At 35.2% G+C, this 26,889-nt stretch overlaps 1 protein-coding gene across 1 annotated transcript in view; it reads right to left on the bottom strand.

The window, feature by feature from the left end:
* Positions 1-26,889, bottom strand: part of HDAC9 (histone deacetylase 9) — a 654,335-nt gene that overhangs the window by 432,533 nt on the left and 194,913 nt on the right. Inside the window, exon 2 of the mRNA XM_046668931.1 lies at positions 26,691-26,753. Within this exon, the coding sequence (XP_046524887.1) occupies positions 26,691-26,753 (63 nt within the window). The remainder of the gene's footprint in view (positions 1-26,690; positions 26,754-26,889) is intronic.

The raw sequence follows: 26,889 nt of genomic DNA, 5'->3' as shown, positions 1-26,889 counted from the left end.
GAACAGATTTCCACACGTGGGCTGTAATATATGCATAACACATTTCTCTCAGTGTTAATTTTGGTCTAACATCCTCCTGATGGTCTTGATTACCTTGGAGACTTACATCCTGTCTTCTGTATATTCGTAGTTGTTAGTCACTTCTACTAAGTTGTCTCACCACCATTTCTCAAGAATGTTAACAGAAGACACAATATTTCAATAACTAACTTTTCTTTTCAACAAATGTTTATTCAATCTCTTGTTTCAAGGCATTTTGCTAAGGCTTAGTTGAATCTTAATTTCATATAAAATAGGAAAATTCTGCGAAGGTCCAGCTAACTTTGTAGTAAAAATAACTGGAACCATTTTAGGATATTAATCAAAAAGTTTTATTAATTGAATGTTTTTCTTTTAATTTATAAGTCAAAAGTAAATATCTTATTATAGGTTACCTTTAACTTGTTTTATTACAAAACTTTTCTTACAGTCAGAAATCCTAGACTTTTGTTTATGATCAGTCATATTATTGACATGGCTACAACTCAAACACTATGTTAATCAGAAGTATCCTGAGAAAGCAACAGCATACGAATCAACATGGTGAAACAGTGTGGTGATAAACGCCATTTGGGATAGCATATTAAGGGTGAAAAGTAACAGCAATAATTTTTTTTAAGTTGGAATTAGTAGAGGCTTTATCCACTTTGCTTATTTTATTCACGGTGTGCTAATCAAATAGATGGATGACTGGGCACTGATTCCATGTAAACAATCTATGTTGTGACAAATCTCAAGGCATCTGGCTAAGTCAGATATCTCCCTTTAGGAATTAAAATGAAACAAGTGTTTTGGTCCTAAGATCTGTACCCTAGTAGATAGGATCCAACACAGAATCAAACATCCCATCTAACTTTTCCAATGCCATGCTTCCAAAAGGAAGTTACATTAAATTCGTCCATTCAAAATGCAAAAACCAAGACATCCAAGAATGAGATTTTCAGCAGAATGTAATTTTAAAGACATGATTTTTTTTCCCATTACTGGAGATATCAAACATTTTAAAAGCCTGTTCTTTCATAATTGGATTCCAGATCATTATTTTTTTGGCCAAAAAGAAAGGTTTTCTGCAGTCTTAAAATAATTAGGCAAGATTTCAAATCAAATTATCCAATTTCAAAGCTCTATTTTTCTCTCCAAAATGCCTGTTAGAGAAGGACTGCCGATGACTAAGCTTTGTGTCATTCTCATGGCTTTATTAGGAGAATGTTCTAAGTCCTTCACTTTCTATGTAATCAGAACTATAATTTCTTCAGGTTATTTTAAGACCCAGCTATGGCTAAAGCAGGAAACTCAATTTTATTCTGAGCTCTAGACATGTCGACACAGCAGAGCAGGGTTCCAGCTATTTGGGCTATCTTCTTTCAGAAACCCTCTTGCTTGGTGTGGGACCAAGGCTCTGGGCTAGTGGTACTCCACTCTCTGGGTATCACGTAACTCTTTCCAAGACATTGAGGGTAGTAGGACTGTTATTTTGGAAAATGTGTGTTGACATATCATCACTCTCCAAATGAAGAGCTTACTTGCCCAGAGAGTACTACTTATTCTTCCTAACATCAATTTGAAAACCATATTCAACAGAAGGGCAGTTAAGAAAACCCAGGTGCCAGAAACATTTGATAAAAAAGCAGAACAGAAAGCTCTAACTACATATGTCTACTTAGTTCTTCATACTCCCTTAGAATTTTATAACTTAATTAACCAACTCTATTTAAGCAGGCTGGTTGCCTCTAATTATGCTAAAATTTTTTCTGTGCTGCAAAGTGATATTAATAGTGAGTGACATTTCTGCAAGTAACAGGTAACCCAATTGTATAATCGTGAGCTCTATCTAGAGTAAAGAAGGGAGAACAAGACAGTATAATAAACTTCAAGTAAAAATTATCTGCAGGACGTGGTCTCAGAATGAAAAGAAAAACATTACTTTAGTATTTTGATCTCTATCAAAAACGGTCTCATAGATACGTAAAATTAATCTTATTACTGAAGTAAATTTATTAATAATTTCAAGTTAACACAGACACAAAAGTACTTTCTTCTTTTAAACTTATATATCATAGCTTTAACAAATTTCTCTTTAACTGATATTTTTCATTCTAGCATTTTTTTCTTTAGATTAAAATATTCTAAATTTACTACTTTTCTACTCTTCCTGCAACAATAAAATGACATCGTAGATCTGTTAATTGAGCTTACCATCCTATATGTACATAATTATGCATTTTGAGTTTTTTCCCCATTCAATATTGTATCTAGCCTATCCTTCCATGTTAATATATTCAGACAATACTTACTAATTTTAATGACTACATAGCATTTCAGAGTATGGTTTATGGCAATTGATTTTTGTATTGTCCAATACTTAAATCATCTTCAATTTTTACTACTATAAATAATACTGCAAATAAATATCCTAGTACACAAATTCTTGTGCATTTGTACAAGTATTTCGGTAAAGCACTTAAATGGAATTATTGGATTGCAGATTATGTACATTTTTAATTTTGATAGTACTGCAATTTATGCTCCTCCAAAATTCCACCAGCATGCCCTCTCATTAATATATGAGGGTACCCTTTTCCTCCAAATTCTAATCAACAGTATTATAAGTCTTCTTATTTTACTTATGTAATGGATACAAAAATGGCCCTCATTGATATATTAACTATGACTGAGATTGAGCATCTGTGCATTTATTCATTGGCCATTTTTGGTTCTTTCTCTGAATGTGTTCTTCATACCTTTGACCATATTCCCACTGAGTTGTTGGTATTTTTCTTATCGATTTGTAGTTTGTATTTGTACCTTAAAGATATTAACCTCTTGAGTGTTTGATACACGGTAACTATTTCCCTCTGTCTGTCATTTAGTGGAAAACAGTGGTATCATTTGTCACAATTTGTTTCTGACTGAGAATGCCAAGTCAAACATCACTCTTTTTTAACTATCTCTAGATAGGATTGCACTGACAGAGATCTTTCCTAGAATGACTTGTATTGACCTCACCCATAAGCTCGTTAAAAAAAAGCAAATATTTTTCCCAAGACGTAATATCTAAACTATAGTTTATGCTAGCATCTTTTAAATTTTGGTCTGTGAGGTAGGGCCTTGAAACCAATCTTTAGGTTCATTCTACACAAAGTGTTTCCCCATCACTTAACAGAACCCACAGATGTATGCCAAACTAATAAACCAGGCACTGGGCTTCTGGACACAAACATTCGTTTTCTATCACAGTATAACTTTAAGGGGCAGGTGATGCATCTCATAACCTTATATACCCATCTCAATTCATATGGGGATAAACATTTCAGATGGCTATTAAAGTATTTCTATTAAGTATTTCTATTAAAATATTTTTTAAATTCCATTTTACTATTTTAAGAGGCTCTTTTCAAAATAGATTAGACATATCCCTGCTTTTAAAGATGCCCACAATATGGAGGACACAGGGACATCGTTGGGCCCATGACAGCAGGGTGGTTTCTTTAGGGATTGTTACACAGGATGGTTGACCCTTATGGGATTAAGCTGCTTTTTTTTGTCGTTAGTTCTATTTCTACTTTTTTAATATTTGGGGAGGGGCAGGGTTCTTCTTGCTTGCTATTGTGCATTGTGCCTGTGGGTAAGCCTGGCTCTAGTTTCCTTCCCTGCTTCTTACCTGTGCCTTCTGATCTCAGGCTGGAGACCCCAAATAGGCAAATTTGTTATTAGCCCTTCTAAAAATGATCACTGACATTTACTAGCGTCACAAATTTCTTTGACAATTAGACACAGAATGGACAGTTTTCCAAGAAAAATGCACACGTACACAAATACATTAGTTGCAGAAAATTTCATAGGATTCAGGGACTGCTTTAAAGACCATTCATGGATCCTTTGGGCTCTCCAGGTCCTTTTTTGGGTCATTTCAAACTCTTGACCTTGGTTCATAGAGAAGAGGTTCCAAAATAAGTGAGTCATTAATGGAAGTCAGTATAATTAGAGAAAACCGATCTCAATAAAATCAACCAGTGTGGGAGACAGTAAACCAATAAAGGAGAGATTATATGAAATCATAATGGATAATGCCCTTTTAAATGCTCAATTATAATATACAAAATACGTGATTATTTGTCTATGGTGAAATGTTCTCATGTTATTTCAAAAGGGAAAACAACGGAAAATATATGTGTGAACACAGTATAACACTTGTAAATGTGTGCATGTGTGTAAGGACTGAGAAAAGAAAATGAAGAGGATTATTGGCATTTTTAAAACAAAACTTCAGCCAGAAGAGCTGTAATTCCAACGACTTCTTCAGAAGTACAGTCAGGCTATTCCTCAGCATGTGGAAGGAGATTCTTGTCCTTACTGCCTTGTTTCTTGTCAAATTGACATCAAAAGCCCACTTTCTGCCCTGCATAAGCCTCGCAGGAAACAAAGGGTTGAGAATGAAAAAAGAAAGAGAAATAAAGGCCTTTTCTTTAATTAAGGTACCCTGGCTTCACCTGTACTCCTCTACCTGTAAGGACTTGCCCCTAAAGGTTAACAAATGATCAGATCAGCAGGGAGAAAAGCCCAATTGAAAACAAGAGAACACCAAAGGTAGTATACAATGTGCAAGAGATAATAGCTAATTCTTCAGAATAAATGTAGAGAAGAACGGGGAAAGTAGCTGTGCCAGAATCTGAGCATGGCAGAGAGAAGCAATGGAGGGGAGGAAATGACTCAGAGCAGGGCCTGAATCTAAGGATCTCACCCTTTAGTTCAGTCATTCCCAATCAATGTTCTGGGTTCTCACCACGCACAAGCGATCATGCCCTAGATGAATCTACAATTGGAGAGGCACAAGGAAATAAAACATCCTCAGAACACATTTTCATAATCCATTCTTTGAACTTTTGTCATTCATAGAAACAGAGGCAGGTGACTCATTTTTCCATCTCTAAAATCAGGTATCTGTGGGGCCTCCAAATAGACAGTAGGAGCTGTTGATACAGGTCTAAAGGCTCAAGAGAGAGGCGGGGCTTGAGCTAGAGATTTGTGAGCTATCAGCCTAGAGCTGGTAATTGAAGCTGAGCAGGAGGATGAGATCACTCCAGGAGAATGTATCAATTATAATAACTTTAAAAAGCATTACTGTGGAAGGCAGAATTGTAAGATAGCTCACACGATGTTCCCCATCTTGTGTTACTCCCACGATTATTTTAGGTTACCTGGCAATGGAATTTGCAGATGTAATTAAGGTTACTAATCAGATGACTTTAAGATATTATCCAAGTGGGCCTAACCTAATCATATGGGACTCTAAACAGAGTTTTCTCTGGCTGGTAGAAGAAGAAATCAGAGAGATAGAAGCTTAAGAGGGATTCAATGAGAGAGAGTTTCTTCATTGCTGAGTTGGAGGAGGCCACATCAAAGCACCTAAGAGTAACATGTAGAAGGTGAGAAGGAACCCAGCTGACAGCGACCAAAAAAACAGAGGCTTCAGTCCTACAACCACAAGGAGCTGAATCCTGCCAGTAACCTAAATGAGCTTGAAAAGGACCCAGAGTTCCAGAAGAGATACAGCCCCAGTTAATACAGTGATTTCAGCCTTGGGAGATTTGAGGACCCAGCTAGCCCATGCCTGGACTCTTGACCCACGGAAGTTGAGAGATAATAAACAAATCCTGTTTTTTTAATAAAAGAAAGAAAGAAAAAGACAAAGTTAGGTGGAAAGCAGTGAAATGAGCCAATTATGAAGGTGAAGCCTATTAAGAGACATCAATGCCCATAAGCACTTGGAGCTCTTCACAACATAATCTTTCCAAATGTATTTGTCCTTAAACATTAGAAAGCAAATTTTTCTATGTGAGGTCACCAGGTTTGAGCCAAGAAATCAGGAATCAGAGTAAATATTCATGTTTATTGAAAAAGAAATCGGAGTTAGAGAGAATGTTGGTTGAATTTTTTTTTCCAGAAAAAGAAGACTAAAATCTGATGTTGCTCTTTTAAAATAATCTTTCTATAATAATTTTTTACTACTATGCCATAAGATGTTTGATTTTTCAGCTACGCCAGATCAGATGCTCAATTTTTATTATCCTAGAATTTAAACTTGACACATATAAGAACACTCTTTGAGGTTCTTTTCTGAAGGGAGCAGAGGAAGGCTGAGTTGGGCTTTTCCTGTTAGTGTTTTCAGGTAAACAGGACATTGAGCAGGATTGTAAGGTAACATTCTCTTTGCCAGAGGATTCTACTCACAGAACTTCAGCTACCCAGAACATACTACAGACCCAAGCATTTGGTCTCTTATGGGCCAAACTACATTTTCGATGGATATGAACTTCACTGAATATACTTTACTCAAAAGAAATCCTTCCTAAGAGTCTTTTAATGATTACTTTAGAAGCCAAAGTAACGAGCTCAATCATCTGATTTTTTACGTACTAATGATACAGCACATAATAAATGAGGATAACAGAATGTGGCCCACTAGAAAGAGGCCTGGAGGAGGATGAAGAGTTTGGAGCACAGTTGCACAGGCCATTTTTGTCTGAAGGAAACAGCCCAAAAAAACCTTACTTGTCATTGAAGGATTTCCTATCTGAAGTATGACACAGTTAATATTCATAAAAATAATAATGTACCCTTAATAAAAGTATCAAGAAAAAGGAAGAGAAGCTCTTCCTTACCTCTTTTAAATTAAATATTGGCTGTTAAAATTTGTTCTTTATGTATCTTTATGCTTAGATAATCCAGTGTAATGGGCTTAGAAACATGTAAAGTGCAAAGGTATGTGTGCAGTTTAAATATCGGCTGCTGTAAATGGATGATTTTCAATTCATTTACTCCACAAACATTCATTGAGCAATTATTGTATGTCAGGCATTCTTCCAGGTCTTAAGTTTGCTTATTTGAATTTCTATGTTTTAATTAATTTAGAGATTTTATTTTTTAGATATTTTCCTAAATGTTGATGAATGGTTCAGGGATGGAACGGATTTTGTTCCTCAGAATTATATCACATTTTTATCTCATTCACAAAATAGAAGACCGATTAGCATCATTCTGTTAACCAGCTACAAATCTTGGTCTAGAGTATCGTAGCACTCAGGGTCCAATGTTTCTAGGACTCTATTTCATGCGCTGGGTGCTAACACCTAGCCCTAGATTCCACATAATGCATCTAACACTGTGAAGTTAGAAATCTTTGCAAACTGGTTTTCACCAACTACCCAAGTAGCTAAAAAAATTTTCATTCTCAGAGTACTGAATATTTGTGAATGACTGATGTGTTTTTGGCAAAGAAGTGAATACTTCAGGGAGGCACACTATATTCAGCAGTGAGATACACTTAACATATGAAAGAAAAATTTCCATGCATTACATTTCAAAAGATTGGAATGAGAAAGAAGGAAAAAATACTGTTGTTATCTTGATTGCAACATGTAGCTTTGGCATCATTTAAATATCACCCAGAGTAGGTGTAAAACCCAATAAAATATGATTTTAGAACCAATAACCAATATAATCTCTCTCTTTTTAAATTCTAACCATATTAACCATAAACTGGGGTTTAGAAAAAATTATGAATAAAAATTCCTAAGGACTCTGTAGTACTTATTCCAAAATAGTTTTTATAAAGAAAATTATTTTGACTTAAATAAATTGTGGGGAAAAAAGATATCTGGGAATTATCCTTTATCTATTTATTTAGCAGCTGACTTGCAGCAATTCAATATATTAAGTGATACTATTTATTGAGGTATTTGACTAAACTTTCTACTTATTTATAATAATTTCTGTTATAGTGCTATTTAAACTGAAATTTCTGTGTATTTATTAGTCTAAAATAAGATGTAATTTTTAAAAGTGAAATCCAATTCTAAGTGAGATCTAGAAAATTCAAATGTAACCACTGGGTAGAGATAGAAAAAAATGAACACTGACAACAAAACCTTCTATTTCTGATTTTCCTTCTACTCTATTTCTATTAGAAGAATGCCATGACTCTTGCTACAGGAAGAAAAAAAAATAATTAAAATTATAATTATAATACAGTATTAGATAAAGAGATTAGAAATAGAGAGAGATTGATTTTGATTGCTTTAAAATATCAAATCAAGCTAGATAAGTCACAACAATTACTAAATAGTTCTTTATAAACAGGCCTGACCACAAGACTTGTGAAAAGGTAAAGACATTCAAAACCAGTCAGACACAGCACAAGCTTCAGAATAAAGTTAAAATAAGCTAGAGCCGAATGAGTTTCTAAGCCTAAAATATGTAGTATGATAAACTGACAGTATCAGACCAACATATTACTGCGGCTATTTGCCCACTGCATCAAAATTCCTTTTGGTATACAAGAAAAGTACTTGTGACCTAATCTGTTTTAGGTAATTAAAAAGGCAAATCACTGACATTTTTAACACTGGCAGACCCTAACAGCAACCTAGGCAACTCCCCCCATGGTTTATAGATGCCAAGAGAAGACAAGTCAATTACCCACCCTTCACACAAACAGTGGCAGACCCTGAGCTAAAATCCCCACAAAGTATAAGCCCCCTGAGACTAGAGGCTGGTGTTTCTTCCTAAATTTCATCATTCCTGAAATCTTTTAGTACCTTTAATAGGTTCAAAAAATGTGAATGAAAAGATATACCCAATTTTCCTGATTTCACATCTACTACGCCAACCAATACTTAAATTGTTCTTGCATTCACTGGGACTAGAATTACATTCAGTATATTTCTGGTATGCATGGAAAAATAAAAAAGGTGAAGAAACTTCTGTTCCTTTAGCATACAAATGGTACTTCCTAAAGACAAACTACCAGATATTGCTGTACAACATTGAAGAGCTTATGAATTTCCAAGTTAAGAATATAAAAAATATGGCATTTTAAGTTTGTTACGAAGGACAGTTTAGATGCAATATTCTAGTGGCCCCTGCCTAACCATTCACCTTTCCCCTCTGTTTTGTTGAAAATGCTATAGCCACGTGAGCCTTCATTTTGAAAACAGCCAAATATATTTTGAACTTAGGGGCCTTTGCACTGGCTATTCCTTCTGCCGGGAATGCCTCTCCTTAGAACTTTGCATGGCTGGTCTCTTCCAGTCACTTGGGCTTCAGCTTAGAAGTCACTTCCTCATTGGTCTTTTTGGGTACGACTCAGCAACTACTATTTGGCGAGACCTTAGGATAATGTTTTCTATCTTTCTTCCTTGACTAAATTATCACCCCTCTATTTTACTCAATGGTACTCTTAAATCTAAATCTGTTATTTAAATTAATTTCAAATTATCTTTTGAAAATTGTGAGCTATACAAATATTGAATATTTCTCTCATCTAATTTAGTTAAATTTAACTAAAATGCTTCCAATACCTTCATAAAATTCTTTCCCATCCCTCCAGAAAATGCAAGACCTACATACATTATACCTCAGCTTTGCAGAAGTTTAAGTTGTAACCTGTCCAACTGAATAACAACAGTCTTATAAAAATAGATATTTGAGGGGTCCACCCCATGGCCGAGTGGTTAAGTTTGTGCGCTCTGCTTCTGAGGCCCAGGGATTATTCGCCAGTTCGGATCCTGGGCATGGACATGGAATCGCTTGTCAAGCCATGCTGAGGCGGCATCCCACATAGCACAACCAGAAGGACCTACAACTACAATATACAACTATGTACTGGGGGGCTTTGGGGAGAAGGAGGAGGAGAAAAAAAAAGAAAAAGAAGATTGGCAACAGATGATAGCTCAGGTGACAATCTTTGAAAAAAAAGAAAATAGATATTTGAGAACATCATTTGACTACGAATTTACAAACTGAATATATTAATTGTTCCCAAACCATTTAAGTGTCTGTCTTCTAACCATTGATTTGCGATGCAAACTCTGCCATATAAAAAGTTATCTTAAAAACTATGTATTCTGGTCCTTTGATCTATTTGACTATGTCCCCACCCAAAGGAAACAATCATTATTAATACAACTTTGTATGACTTGCTATCTTTCTTCTTTTCATTTTTTGTTTTACAAAGTTGCCATTTGTGTAAAGTTTTTCTTACATTTGAATTTTAGAATCAGTATGCCATGTTCTCTGATAGGTCCTGTTAGGATTTTAATTGAATTTGTACTAACATACAATACTCTGTAAAGTACAGAAGAAATTGTTATCATGTCAGCAGAAGCAGGGAACTGAATGGCTGGTGGAGATGGAATGGAAGGGAAACTTACTTTTTACTACATACCATTAAGCACACTTGACTTTTCTATCATGAATAAATCACCTATTTTTTAAAGAAAGTTAGCTGTTTTAAAGACAAAGGGATTTACAGATTAATTTGGGAATAACTTATGTTTTAAAGATGTAGTCTTCCTATTCATGGACACAGCATCTCTCAAATTTGTTGACGTTTTCTTATATGCCCTTCAATAATTTTACCAATTTCTCCATAAAAACTTCAGTTGCTATTCTAAGCCGCATCACTTTTTATTACATTTTGTGTTTGGTTATTTCTGGTATAAAGCAATCCTTTCAGTTTTTTATGCTATAGTGACCTTGTACTGAGTAATCTAACTGGACTCTATTAGTTCAATTAGTTTCTTTTTCTTTCAAAATCTTATATGTCTTATTGAATGTTCATGTTTTGGAACATTGACTATGACCTCCAAAGACAAAGTTTCTGACATTAAAGAGAATGTGTTTTAACTTTGCCATTACATATAACGTTTCAGATAGGGTTTTCACTGATAACGCTTACTTTCTTCTTCTATTCTTAGTTTAATAAGAGTTTTTTATCCTGGAAAGGTACTGTATTTTACTGACTGCCTCTCTGCGTCTAATGTGATGATGATATTATTGTTTTCATTTAATCTGTTAACAGGGTGACATTCACTGACAGACTTTTTCCCTTTTAAGCATTCTAGCATTCCTGGAATTATCTTTCCATAAAAGAAAACCCAAATGACTAATAACATATAAAAAGAATTCAACTCCACCAGTAATCAAGGAAATTCACATAAAAAAAGTAGTGCTGTGTCTTTTTTCATCTCTCAGTTTGGCAAAAATATCTAAAGTCTGACAATATCCAATGATGGCTGGGATGTGGGAAAAATGGCTCTCATGTATATGACTGATGAAGCATAAAGATAATCTACTACATGTTTGTTCAGTGCCCAAGGAACTTGACTGTGCAGTAGATAATGAAAGAGAAATATGTTCTCTACCATGTCTACAAAGCAATGTAATATATTTTGTAGTCATCCAAAATGAACTCATATAAGGTTTTCCATATTTGGGTTTAGGATTATCTGCTGAAGAATAAAAATAAAGGATCATTGATCTTTCCAGGTCAATGATGGGAAGAATTTCCATTTAATTATTGGGATAATGGATAGTGAGAGTTGACTATTCATTAAAGTCTGAAGGAAGTGATTTTAGAGTAAGGACATTTATTTTATTATGTTTAATCATCCAGTTGCTTGAGGTTGTTTATATTATTTTTCTTCTTACAATATACAATTTAGGTTAAGTTGATAGCCAGGTAATATTTTCTAACGTTTTTATGTTCATCTTTCAGAAAAGAAAATAAATGATTAATTCCAATTAACTGATTTATAGCTCCAAAAATTATAATCCTCTGGATATCTGCTTAAACTAATTCTTATTTCTTGGTAATGTTTCAAATGAGAATGAAAAACTTCTAAATCCAAGGTCAACCAACCTTGATTTGTTCCATCTCAATATGATTATTACAGCAGTTAAGAACTTACCTTGGACTCACAATGATGAGAAAACACACTTGGCAGCATTTGCAAAGTCGCTGAAAGAACATTGGCATGCATTCATTCCCTGTGCTCTAAGTTGAGCTCAAGAGCTATGTTGCAAAATTTGGTTTTATTATCCAACTCCTTTCTTGGCCCATACTTATATTATTAACTAACTCAATTAATTGTCTGAGCCTTAATGTCTTTAACCTATCATAACTTGTGCTGAGTTTTAAGTCTAAACCAGAACAAAAAGACTACCCTGAAAATAATTACATATTTTTCCTACTTATATTACACCTTATTCTCTTTATCATTTCTCTCCCACTTAGACATAAATATATTTATTTGATTCTTCTCCTTGAACAGCTGTGTATAGAGACTGAGTCACTCCTTCTATCAGTTTTTCCTTAATATCTCACTCTGTGAATTCCCTGTTCTGACATTTCACTTTAAACCATTTTTAAAATTACTGATACCTTTGGCATTGAAAATTTGATTATTAAAGTGTTCACCAAAAATCTTCTTTCATTGCCCTCTTCTCAAAGAATATAGCCAATTAAATAATGCCTGAATAAATGCAGAGGAGCTCTAAATAGCAATCTGAGGTACAGAACTGTTTCAAATCAACACTATTGTTAACAAAAAAAATGCATCAATTTTTGTCCTTTATCTAAAAAAACTGTCTCTACATAAAAATATCACAAAGAGAAAAACAGGATTAAATGTGAAGTGGTGTTTGAATAATATAAAAGTACACCTGTAATCATTTGCACAACCAAATTTATTCTTCTCTTTGGATAAAAAAGTATGCATTTATATTCAGGCAGTCTTAAATTAGCTATTTCACACTTAACATTTTGAATGCAGACACATATCTCATGAAATTTCTATTGGCATTATTCATTGAAAAATCAAGTCAGATACGAATATTCCAAAATTCCCTTTGTTAAGAATAACTGAAACATTTAAAGGTCATGTACACGTTGTCAAAGCACTGGAGGTCATTCTTGACGTCCACTCTATAATAAATGGTTTTCATTTTTTAGTCAAAGGCTCTAACATCCCTAAAAGTCTATATTTTTCAAATTTACAAAGACACTGGGTACTTATTTTTTTTACACAAAAGAAGAATCCTTTCTAACAAATAAAAAAATTATACAAACAGACCTCAAAAAGCACTGTACTCCTTAATCACTCATTCATCCATTTAAAAATAGTCTCAGGGATCAATTATGTGCTAGGCACTACAGAGAATAAAAATAGAAGTAAAACGATCCTTTTCCTCTTGTAGCTTATAATATAACTAATCGGGGGGAGGGGGACACACATACATAAATAACCACTGGGTAAGGCAGAAAATGGACAGGTTTTAAGAGAGTGAAAAAAGACTACAGAGGGAGAGAGAGAGAATAATCTGCGTAACCGGGGAAGTGTTTCAGGGGTTTGTGAGGAGTTAGGAGACACATGAATTAGGTTCTGTAAGAACTGGGATTTCTCCCAGTGAAGACTAGTTGGAATGGAGCAGAAGGATTTTTCAGAAAAAGGAAGTAGCTGATCACTAGTTATTAAATAAATTTTAAAAAATAACAGATAAGAAATCTAGCTTAAAAATACAGCTGTCAAGTATCAATAAATATTAATTGAATGAGACAAACTTTGGGGACAAAAAAAGGTAGCTATCAACTATTTTCCTCAAGCTACATTGTGAATCCAACAAAGCAGGTTGGCCAGGAGTTTGGCTCAGTCCCAGTCTTCTTGAGGCTAGAAAAAATCGTAGCTGACAGCCCTCCTCTGGCTCCCTTACCTACCCGCTAATAAAGGCTTCCCCAGCCCTTCCAGAAGGCAGAAGGCAGTGGAGATTAAAATAGCCCAAGAACACTTCCTGCTCTATTCTAACTGTGCTTTCATTCCATTTGATTTAGACCAGTTGGAATGTTGAGGGAAAACCCCATGAGGCATCAAGCATGTGAGATAATGTGTCAGTCCCTCAAAAATGTTTGACCATCCTACTATGTGTGTCCATCATTGTTCCCTACCCACGAGAAAGCAGAACATGTGGGGAAAATAGCTCTTAGCACACTGTTGTTTCTCCTTTTTTAAAAATAGATCTATCAACTCCATGAAATACTTCCTTACTTAACTATTGCAACAGTTTGTCACAAATCTATCCATTGGCCAACATAATGAAAACTACATGTTCTAAACATTTTGTTTGTAAGTTACAGTTCTCTAGCCATTTAACAAAGTTGCTGTTTGACCCATGATTTCCCTGAATTAAATGTCTGGCACATTGTAAGTGCTCAATAAATACCTGTGAGATGAATACTGCATTTTATACCTCTTTAAAAAGTGTGCAATATTGTGTTTATGAGAAAACGGTCTCAGACTTCTAACTTTAACCAATGAGGATATATTGTTCCCCTTCTTTTTGGCCTCCAGGGAAGAGGAATTATTCATTTCACAAAGCTACTAGGACAGTTCACACTGCTTGGGTCAGAAATTTCAGCATAGTTGAGATTAGAGTGGGAATAAGGGGCAAAGATGAATTTTTAGGGAGGAACAATGGTAAGTGGTTCCAAAAGTCCCTTAATTCCCAGTCAAGAGCATTAATCCTAGAAAGAGATCATCTGATTCCAGTCTCTCTTTGGAAAATAGAGAAAATCATAGCTAACAGCCTTCCTTTGGGTTCCTCATCAACCCGCTGATAAAAGCCCCCCAATCCCTTGCACAAGGCAGAGGTAAGTGGAGATTAAAATAGCTTCATAAAATTTTCTGCTCTGTTCTAACTATGCTTTCATTCTTTTTGACTTAGCCCAAATGGAATGTTGATGGGAAACCTACTTTTATTTGGGAAGATGTTCTTCCTATCTTAGCCTCCTCAAAAGGCTTTACTTGCCTACCCAGCTAACACTGCCCCTGCTACCATCAGTCACTTTCTATCCCATTTTTCTATTTTATTTTTCCTTATTACATATTACTATCTAAAGTAGCCTTATCCATCTGTCATTCAACTGAACAGTCAACCATGTGTCTCCTCATCTTGTGTTTTTTTTTTTTTTTAAGATTGGCACCTGAGCTAACAACTGTTGCCAATCTTCTGTTTTTTTTCTGCTTTTTCTCCCCAAATCCCCCCAGCAGATAGTTGTGTATTTTAGTTCTGGGTCCTTCTAGTTGTAGCATGTGGGACGCCGCCTCAGCATGGCCTAACGAACAGTGCCGTGTCCTCACCCAGGATCCAAACCTGCGAAACTCTGGGCCGCCAAAGCAGAGCGCGCGAACTTAAGCACTCGACCACCGGGCCAGCCCCCTCCTCTTGTTTTATAGTTGTATCCTCTGTGCCTAGAAAAATACCTGGCACATGGTTGGCTCGCAAATATTTTTGAGTGAAAAAATAAACAGATGAGTGAATATTTCACCTCAGCTTCCAAGGCTTCAAACAATTACATCACCTCCCAAAACATCCAACCTGCTAATTAAGAGTGGTTGAGATGCAACTGGTTCCTACAATTGCTTCTACTTCCACCCTCTGAATTTATTTACATCTTGGCTTCTTTGAGAATAAACTTGAATTGCTGTGTGTTTCCTGTTTTGTCTGTCATTTTGCAAATTTCTAATGGTCAGTGGATTCCTTATATTGAGCACAAGCACAAAAACATTTATCTTTTAAAAAGATTATGTTTTTTCAGTAAATAATTAATAAAATTATGAATATCCCTACAGAGCTGTAAGTTATACATTTCAATTAATGTGTAACATGACATGTATTAATATACCACTTTAACATTTTCATCATCTAAGAATGAGCTAATAATCAGGAGATATAGAATGCAAATTTAACAGATTAAAATCACAATTCTAATTTTAAAACAAAATATCAATTACTAAGATCTGAATTAAGCACACAGCTTAAGTAAGCTAAGAGAATAGTTCTCAAATGTGAAACTGTACATTTTATTGTACATGAAATTTATTGGGTTCATCAAGAGTTAGTTTTACCAGAACTAGCAGAGACTTACACGTACTTTTTTTACATACTGAAAACTTTATCTCATCAATTTAAACCAGCAAGTTATACTACTTCCTCATAATCATAATCTTTTATAGCTCTATGTTATATTGTTGCAATAAAGCCAGAAGCATAGATGATACTATTTTACAGGTATTGTATTTTATTATTAAACATCATTTATTATGTACATTCATCTGTTTTCCCACAACTTATAGCCAACCTGTATATTCACAGTACTTATACAATTGTTTTTCATAGACCATCTATCTCTTAAGCCCAATCTTCATAAGATTTTAAAAAGGAGTCTACACCTATTGGAGAAATTTAATAAAATTTAGATTTCTTAGCTTAAAAAAAGTTCAAATTATTTTCTTAATAATAGAGTCATTCCTACAAAATGAGAGAAGAAAAAAAAGTGTGTGTCTGTGCATGCATAAAACTCCATTTTCACTGGAAGGGTCAACAGCGAGGAGCCCTGTTTATGAGCCATATTAACACCAAACAGAGAGCTTAGCAATGTCTGTTTCTGAAAATAAACTCTGTGTCTCTTGTTGTCATCATCAACCAGAGTCTTCTGTGCTCTGTGACAGAAAGCATCAAGGCTGCCTCTTTGCCTTTCCACAAGCATTATACATCACTACCCAAAGGCCTTCCCTTTCTGTCAAGGTAGCAGAGATAAAAAGAATTCTACAATCACCCTAAGCACACATTTAAACATTATTGCCCCTTAAGCAGACAGTTATCATGTTGTTTTGGCAGCAGGAAGGAATCTGTGGTTTCACTTGAATGTTATTCTTCTTTATTTAAACTACTAGAAATAACCCAAAAATGACAGAATGCTCTTTCTATAAATAATCATTCCAGCGTAGAGTTATATTAGGAGGTAACTCAGATGGCATGATAACGCCTAACAAGCTAATCTTAGACCTGCAATGCCATAAGATAGAAATACAGAGGCTAAGAATAACTGACCCAAAGGAGTCAGCCTGCTAAAGAGAGCCACAGACATGTGGGCATCTGCAGATTTTAATGCATTTAATGATCTTCTGAAAGCTTCTTTCCCTTAGGAAGGCAATAAATTATGTTGGTCATTAGCATGACAATCAATAATGCTTTTACAATGTATTGATTTATAAAGATGGCTTAAGATTCTCACAACAAATAAGATTATAAAAAATAGTTGATAGAAACCAAACAGTTGGCTCTTGAATAATTTGATTAGCATATAATTGGTGAATTTTATGCATGAGCCACATACAGAACATACAATATTCATCCAATTAAATAAAATTTAACTCAAGATAAAGTAAAACGTAATATCATGTTGGTACGTCCAAAACTGTCATCTGGTTTTCACCCAAAATGTCCAAATTTGACCCAAAGTGGACCAATCTATATTCAAAATAGGCAAAATCTAAATTTTGTTAGCTAGATCATACTTTTGGCTTAAGAATTTGACATTGCGTGTTGAAATCAGGATTTGAGTGAAGACACAGACTTTACGGAGCCCTCCCACCATTTCAAGGTAAAGACCAAGGTGGGTATAATTCAAACATTTTGGTCAAAAGAAACTGAATCTTATGGTGCTAACATTTGGGGGGAAGAGGAAAAACCTTCTCCTGCTAAAAGACATGAATAATAATGTGCTATTTTGAAGTAGTGTGAAACTTACCTTTATGATGTGTGGGAAGTATTGTGAGCATTGGCAAACATATGCCAAATGCATTGGGAATTGTTTGTTCTGTCCACAGTGTCTGCTCATTACTCTGTATATCATCAGTCTCTGGAACTTTGGAGGTTGTGTTAAGTTCGCTTCAGCCTTAGACAGTGTCAGTTTCCTCCAATTTAATTACCAAGCACTGAAATGTAAAGGAAGGCTCTTCCAGCAAGCCCTTCAACATAGTTGCCTATTTGTACCTTAAACCTCCCAGAACTAAGAAGTGTACCTAGATGCTTATGTATAAATATAGTTGATTCCACATTTTTAGCACTAAACAGATATGAAAAACATTAACTTATGCTAAATATTTTTTTCTTTGAGAAAAATTGGCAGGGACATGGTAAACAAGAACAAGTTCAAACCTGACCCTGGCATTTCCTACCTAACCCTGGTGACCATCAGTAAGTTTCTCTGAACCTATTTCCTCATCTGCAAAATATGAATACTGCTACAAATTACTGCACATCTCTTCAAATTATGGAGAGGACTGAATGATAAAACACTGCCTGGTACAGAAAATGCTTTTGAAACATTAGCTTATTATATCAATAATAACAAAAATAACAGTGATAAAAAATGATGAAAAAATATGAGCCCAATCACTGACCTCCTAAATTGAGACTAAACAACTAGATCAGAGTGGAATGTGGCAGAAAAACCACAAAAATGTTAACTGATGATGATAATTTTTCTTTCTAATCTAAAATGAATAGTTCCTGATGTAAAATCACAGATTCAAAATGCAGGCTTGAATTTTACTTGTAAGCAGATTAAAAAGCACCATCAATAATACAACTTAAATCATCTTCAGTTCACCAAAAGCTTTTCTAGTTCACCCTACATAGAGTTCCCTGAAAACTTTCTGGGTAAACATGTTTTTACTAAAGCAAGAACTCCCTGGCCACAATGTAATTTAATGGAAATTCAGTGAAATTTTCTTGTTTTCTTTTTTCTGTTTGTTTTTCATTTCAAATTTTGAAAAAACTTCGTGACATTTTCATATTTAACCCAGCTTAGAAATATAGTGACTTAGACACCCACCAAAACTTACCTCACATAATTGAAAACGGCATCCACATGGCTACAATTGTGTCAATACTGAATATAAATTATGAATTAAATGTTTCTAACACACGTGGTAGACCATGAGGGGAAGAAGCAAGAAAATGAAGTTCTGGGGTATTTCCAACCTTATCAACATGCAGAGAGTTTAATCATAAGTAAATGACTAGTTACACTCTGTGGTTTGGTAAATTTCCTTCTTCCTTAAATGTAGTTTTCATTGGATTTAATTATTGGGTATTTTAAAAGGCACCATATATAAAAGGCTCATCATTTATTTTACTATGGAAAAATTAACCTTAAAATAATGAACAGAACTGATATTCTTATAAAACATAAGAATTAACTTAGTTTTGTATTCGTGAACAATAGCATCATAGAGTAACCCTAAACATGGTGTTTTCTGATGACACTTAAAACTGTAGGTCTGTCAGTATTGTAAAAACTTGTTTAAATTAAATTTGTTTTGTGCAACTAACTTAGTGGAGGAAGAATGGAACTAGTGGACACAAGGTATTTTCTCGTCCTTTCATTTCCTGATTGCCAGTCTCCTAAGATTAGAAAAAGGAAAACTGCCCATAGTAAGGACACCATGCATCCCAAGCTAAGCCCTGGCACTTACACTTTCCTTTCAAGAATGGGACAGACCATAGCACTGCCACACTGCTTTGAAGCACATGCCAAAATATCTTTGAATTTCATCTAGAGAAAGCTTGTTTTTAAAGTTTTTTTCATGAGCTTATATTCCAATTAAATTGTTTTCAAAGTATTCCAATTTAGGGGAAAAAATGTTAAAATGCAGTTACCATTCCAGATTGTTAAAATTGTTCATTACTTTGAAAATGTAATAATTATAACAACATACTGGCAAAGAATTGCATTCTGAATATTTTAAAGATAATCCTCTTTAATGTACTGAAAAGTTTATAAATTATTAAATTTCTCTTAATATTCTTTATATCCTTCGAAGCCAACATTAAAGGAATATTTTACTCAAATTTATTATAAATGCTTGTAACGCATTAGTCCACAATGTTGATTTTCCTCTTTTCTAAAAAAATGACTTACAACCTAGAGAGATGCAGTTTTCTTCCACAATTACTTCAGTCTCTTTATTAGAGGCATCTTCTAACAACAGCTTATACTAACAAAGGCTTTCTATTCAATACTAAAAAAATTTTATCAGTGTTTAAATGGATGTATATCTTCATGAAAATTAAGTAACAACCACAATTCAATTGAAAGAGAAAATACATAGTCCACTTCCTTCCCTTAATTATTTATATTTAGAAATTACAAACTAAAGGAAATTCCAACCACCAACATATACACTGTAGCAAATACTGCTGGTGCCTAGCTAACAGCCATTCCTCTCACCCTTTCTTTTTCCCAGTAGAAACTAGATTATTTGCTGCAGCATCCCCCATCCCTGGCTCAGCCTCCGTCTTAAGGAGTTATTATGGTGGTCCCATTCTTCCTTTCAATGACTGGCTAATGTATGGGCAGGTAATGCTATTCTGGCCAACGAGTTATGAAGGATGATTTGCTGAAGAAGTTTTCGATAAAACTTCCTTTTTTTAAGAAAACACCAAAGGAAGCAAAGTTTTTCTTCTATGTCTCTGGAATTTATCAAGCATAAATAGATGCAATGCCTGGTACTGCTACAGTCAATTTGTGACTATTGGAGGAAACAGCCCTGTGATGACACCAACTCTAAGGCCAGCAGAGTGGAGCAGTATGAAGGACCTGAATGCTGTTGACATTAATGACCACCTGGTGCTGCCTAACTACCTTACTACTTTACTAAATGAGAAATTTCCTTGTCGTTTGTGAGTGTGAGCAGGATTTTCTGTTACTTGCAGTGGAAGACAACCTAACTGATATACCTACTACTTAACAATGAATCACTGTTAGTATTCTGGCACAGTGGCTTGTGTGGGGGTGTGTAAGAAATACTTTTTAGAAGTTATGTGCATATTACAAAAATTCATACAACGCAAAAAAGTATGACAATGAAAGCAAAAGCCCACCTACCACCAGCACCACAACCACACACACATTTTTCCTGATTTCTATCACTCATGCGTCGCTTAACGATAGACATACATTCTGAGAAATGTGTCATTAGGTTGTTTCATCATCGTGTGAACATCATAGAGTGTACTGACACAAACCTAGATGATATAGCTTACTACACTCTTGGGCTATATGTACTAATTTTATGGGACCACCATCGAATATGCAGTCCATTCCTGACTGAAACATCATTATGAGGTACATGACTACGTATGAATTCTTCTGGGAGATGGATAGATGGACAAAATATACTTTTATAAAAATGAGATCATATCACTGATGTTATTTTTATTTAAGAAAACATTTAAATTTAAATGAATTTAACAAAATTAAAAACTGCAACTGAAGGGACTATGAACAAACTAACATTTTTTTCCTATATGAAGTACTATAACCAAAAAGATCCAAGGTTAAAAAAAATCAGTGTTTGGAGTCTTTTTTTTTTTTAACTGTGTGTTTCTATTTTAAGCAGCAGGGAGTCTGTCCCTGCTCAGAAAGGAGATGATATTAGCGCTTTCACACACCCTCCATCTCACCTCTCCCCAATGCCTCATACTGGTTAGCTTTATGAATATTTTTACATTGCCCTACTTTATAAAATTTGCTTTCTGTCCTATAACCACAATCTTATAGTTGTTTAAATAGATTCCATGTTTGCCCCATTAATCTTACTATGCTGTCTCTACTTCTGACATTCATTTTTTGCTTTTAAGTTCATCTCTTCATTGTGTGGGTTTCATTGTCAAGTAGTCTAGTTCATGCTCCTAGAGAAATTTCTAACTTGCCTATCTTTTTCCTCTATATTTTAATAACATCTTGCCTGAGTGGAACACGGGGTGGCACTTCTTTTAGAACTTCACAGATTTTTCTTCATTATCGTCTGGCATTGAGTATTGAATATGTTTGATAAGCCTTCTTGAGTCCCATACATTCCCTCCCTCCCGGCGCTTCCACACCAAAAATCTTTGCTTTACCTGCCTGAACCCCTGAAGAATTATTTCTCATTTGAAATTCAATAGCCCAGTCCGGTTATGACTCTGTGCCAAGTACTTGCAGCAAATTTTCCTAAAACACAGGAGCTCTTTCAATCTGCAGATTTATTTTTTTCATTTTTGCAAAATTATGTCGTTTCACTGTTTTGGAATATCAACATCAGGGACATAAATAATCTTTTTGTTATATTGTCTTTGTCTTTCTTATTTACTGACTTCTCTCCAATTGCTTTAATCCATTTTCCCTTTCATTCCCTCTGATTGTCTCAACCCTTTCCTCTTTGTTGGTAAAGATTTTCACTGGTGTCTCTTCTGATTCCTGCTCTTTCTAATCAATATTTTTGTTCTATAATTATCATGCTTTTTTCATTCTTGGTTTCTTTCCCTAGATCTAAAATATCCTTTTTCATCTCATTCTATTGTTTTATCATTTCATCTTTGAACTCTTGTTTATGGAATTTCTCTTCTTATTAAGGTGCTCTATTTGTGGGGAGCAATTATTAGACAGTTCCACAGATTCAGTGAGTTGATGCTTACTTCCTGGTGGGATCTCTAAGATCAGTTGGGGCAGGGTATTTCACTGCAAAGAGCTACGGTTCGTTTTCCCAATTTAGAGTGTTGCTCTGAAGGCTTCATTTCTCCAGAGAGGCAGTGTTTGCTCATCTTCCTCCATTTCACTATTTCTCTTCCAGAATCCTTTCTACTATTCCTCAGTCGCAAGGAAAAAGCCAAAAGAAAAAAACACCAAAAGCTGAGGATATCCATTCATTTGCTTCTCTCCAGATTTGGGAATGTTAGTGAGAATTTTCAGGAGTCGTCATCTTGTCAATAAAATTCTAAGTTGGCCCAGGATTCAGGCCCTGTTAGGTCTCTCTGTTTTGACGAAAGATGCCTGCTTCCATTTTTCCCTTGACTATTAGTTTCTGACGTATGTTGCATTAGGTTATACCATTTTCCTTGCTTACTTATTGCTGAATATAGTGTGTATGTGTGGAGGGGAGGGTGTTTGCTGGCTTATACTATTTTAGGATCACTTCATTATCTATCAGTGATGAGAAATTATGTGGTACACTTTCAAATTTCTCATCTCCAGAATCAAAATCACCATTTTTAAATTCAGAATTTGGGTTTATTTTAGTATTCTGAGGAGTTTTATTGAATTTTCTGACTTAATGGACATAACAAGTATGCCACCTGTGTCATCCACAGAAAAATAAAATACTCATTCTTGTCCCCATTCTCAATGGGTCTATTTATAACTAGCTTTTAGATTGCTACCTATCAAATATTTCAATTGATAACAGCCTTATAAGTGAAGATAACCTGAGTTAGAGAACAGCAAAACAGTAATTATGGGGAATACCAGAAGTGATTCTTGACGTGACAGGAGCATTTCACAGTTTTACATTTTCATAATTAGATTCTGCTTTCCAAGTAGACATAAATGACTACTGAATCTAAAATGTTCCTTTCCCCTCGACAATATACACCAAGAGAAAAAAGGACCCTGAAAGGGTGAAGATACATTTTTCATAAAAGAAATTCAGGATTTAGATTTAAATATTTATACCTGACAATAAGAATACATAGTGAAAATATGAGCTTTCCCTATTATAAATATGTTTATATTTCCCTATTGTAAAAATATATACACTAATGCTGTCCAAACTCTAGGAAATTCTTTCATAATAATTGTTCCAGTGTTGTCTGGACAGCTCTGCTGTCCAACGTGTTAAGCAACATGCCTGGCAACAGGAGAACACCCCGAATTCTGCCAGCTACTGCAGAGTGATCTGAGTCAATATTTGTACATGCTTCAGTTTCTGCCACAGTTATCACTTATATTGGCCCACACATGCCACAAAAGTGGAGATTGACCTGGCAAAATGTGTCACTCATACTGAATTCCAGGATTCAACAATATAAAACTCTTTAACTGAAAAGACATTAGCAGATTACATTGTAGAACCTAGTTCTACCTAAGATGTCTAGCCTGGCTGGGTCAATTTTAGGAAAAAATGCAACAATATAAAATATGTGCAATTCAATAGTATATAAAGAGCTCTGAAGAAATACCATCTATGCATAGTATCCAATATAACTAGAATAACAAATGGGAACTCTAAAGCAATGGCTAACAACAAAAAAGAGCTTTTTTAAACAATTAATCTCAAGAAATCTGCCACTGGCGTTTCGCTGTTCAATTAAATATTCTGCAACTTCTATGCCTTTGATTATTACGTAATGAGACATTTCACAGAACACACACACACACACAAGCTACTCTGATTTACAGTCACAATTTGCACAAGGAAAGGATTTAATTCTTATCAGACACGGAAACCAAAAAAAATAGCTGATTTACAAAATAGCTAAAGAAAACTTATTATCAAGACAAAACATCATTTCCCACATGATATACAATCTAACTCATCTAGCTTGTTCAGCAAGACAGAGCATGGTACTGAAGAACTGGGAGCCCAGGTTCATTCACCAAAAATAGTGATAATAATAGCGAGTACACATTTTAATGACATGTTGTTACGTTTGAATCTCACAAGAATGCCAAGAGGGAAGCAGGAGGACATCATTATTCTTCAGTTTACAGATGAGTAAACCAGTTACAGAATTGGCTAGCTGCAGAGTTGTGGCTGGGACACAGAGCTTTTGACTCCTGGAACAGTGCTCTCTCCACTCCTCTGTGCTGCTACCATATCTCTTTTCTCTCTTTCAGATCCAAAGACTCCATCCATTTCTAAGCCTACCAACCACATCCATGTCACTGGCCCAAAAGGGAGTTGAACAAGATTTGTAGCTAAATTAAGCCAACACACCCCTAATTTAGCAATTAGCTTAAAGGACAAACCCTACTAATATAGGTCGCCAGCATCACCATCATGTCCCTCTATTTCTATATCGGTGATACCCAAAGTTTGCTGCACATTGGAATTGCTTGGAAGATTTAAAAAATCCCAATGTTCAGGCTGTTCCCCATATCGATTATACAAATCAGAAACTCTTGGGGTGGAACCCAGGCATTAGCATTTCGTAAAATTCTCCTGGTGACTCCAAGTTGGAAAGCCAGTGCCTCAGAGGAAGTACACAATAAAGGCTGAGAGAATTAAATTTAAGGACATATTCTATGAAACAAAATCAAATTTACATGATATGGTAGGAAGGATGCAACTGTCTTTTTGTTTCAAATTTTATAAATAAATAGAACTTTCAGTTTCCTTGTTTATACCAAACAGGTTTGGGAGTTGACGTGAATCTACATGACTTTTAATTGAATAGCTTGGTGCTTAAAATGTTGCTTCCTGTAGAATTGACAATAGCATGGACAGTTTCAAGCGCTTCCCTGCCTGAAAATATTGTGGCTTTGTATAAAAATCATTAAATGCCAGGAAAATGACAATCTCAACTGAAATCGAAGTAAATTTATGTACGATTATCAAAGACACTGAGAAACAGTGAAGCTTGCAAACACCTGTAGCGAGATTCAATGTCAGCAGACTGTTGCTGCTTGAAAGACACAGCTTTGTTTCTACCCTCCGAAAAAAGTTATCAAGAGGGGAGGACTAAAAGGATAAAATATAGTACTGAAAATATATCTAAAATAGTGATTTTAAAAGAGTTGGTCCATATTTAAAAAATAAAATGCTAAATCAAGCATCCAGTTCCATCAGAGACACATTAGCTGACCCCTCCCCAAAGCTCCTGTCAGTTTCACAGCCACGAAGATAACAAACTCTGCTGAAATTCTGGTACATTTACTTTAGAGAAACAGACATTACTAATTAATATAATTTCTGTCATGTAAGTGTAAACACACTAAATTATACAAAATTCATATTTTATTCTGAATCCATGAAAAAATTGGATCAACAGAAGGATCTTAAAATCATGACAACTAACTGAGGTTTAAAGAAAACTTGCTTCAAACAGATTTGTAGATGGGAAGGTGTTCAACACTAAATAGACATCATACCAACCTGTGGAGTATTCTTTCATCGTTATCTTTACCAAGTAAATGCTGCGTTCTGTTGCACTCTTATCATGGCAATCTAGGTAGTGATCTATAATTATGATTAAGCCCACATAGGAACTTAGAAGATGTGAGGGAGAACTTTAAGCCAATTTAGATTGAAGCATTCAGAAGGGGACCAAAACACAAAGTGCCCCAAGCTTTATAGACTATCTATAGGAAATAAATACGAAAAGCAACAATTATAAGTAAGTGATGTTGCCTGGAAAGTCTACTCTTTCAACAAATAGAAATTGATAAAGCTGACAAGCTTCATCTCCCAACAGCACATCTCCTTGAAGGCACAAGCACATACACAAGAGAAACTAGAAATTGGAATCTGTTACTGTTGTTCTTTAAAATGTTGCACCTGCATGTAACACCTTTATATGTGTGCTATGCCATCGCATCTGCCTAACGATGCTAGACTCCCCAAATGTTTTTGAAGAAAATTAAAATAACCATCTGCTAATAATAATTTTATTTCATCCTAAATAGTTTCATTTTGGGCTGACGAGAAGAAACCACATTAAAACTACCTTCACAACTCTGTAGCAAACACATTTCAAAAGGTAGGTCTATAAATAGATGTGCTTCTGTATGCACACTGTAAATGTAAAATCCTCGGGCTAGCAGAGGCTGAAATTTAAACTGAAGCCCTAGTACGAACTTACCTGATTTTTAAGGTCCCGTTAGAATACGCACACAACCAGCACAGATCTCCTCTTTCTAGTTGCATAGTAAGGCAAAACACCCCCAACTACATTTTACTTATCTCAGTCCCATCCTTCAACAGAAGCTTTGCAATTCCATTCAGAAGCTGCTGTCCCCAAACAGACTGAACATGCACAGAAACAGTAATGGAAGAGATCTAAGTTAAATCCTACAGACGCACCAAGAAAACAGCAACATCAACACCAAAAAGCAGCAAATCCTTAAGAGAGGTGCTTTTCTTAGCTGCATTTCCCAAGTCAGCCCCCTTTCACACATAAAATGTCTCAGTTGCGAAAGAGGATCTTACCTGAGCTGATCATACTGTGCATTCTCTGCTGAGCCAAGAGCTGCTCTCGTCCAGCCACCCCATCTGAGGAAAAACACGAGTCACTCTCGTAAATTGTCTGCAGCATATTCCAATCACTCTTACTTCAGCTACATGAAAGATTCATCGCTGCTCAGTGCATGGGCCCCAGGAGCTACCCTCACTGGTCCTCCCTCCTCCC

The sequence above is a fragment of the Equus quagga genome, chromosome 8 (genome assembly GCF_021613505.1).
Source record: "Equus quagga isolate Etosha38 chromosome 8, UCLA_HA_Equagga_1.0, whole genome shotgun sequence".
NCBI classification, from domain to species: Eukaryota; Metazoa; Chordata; class Mammalia; order Perissodactyla; family Equidae; genus Equus; species Equus quagga.
The sequence above is the reverse complement of the archived record's forward strand: the minus strand, read 5'-3'. Positions and strand labels throughout refer to the sequence as shown.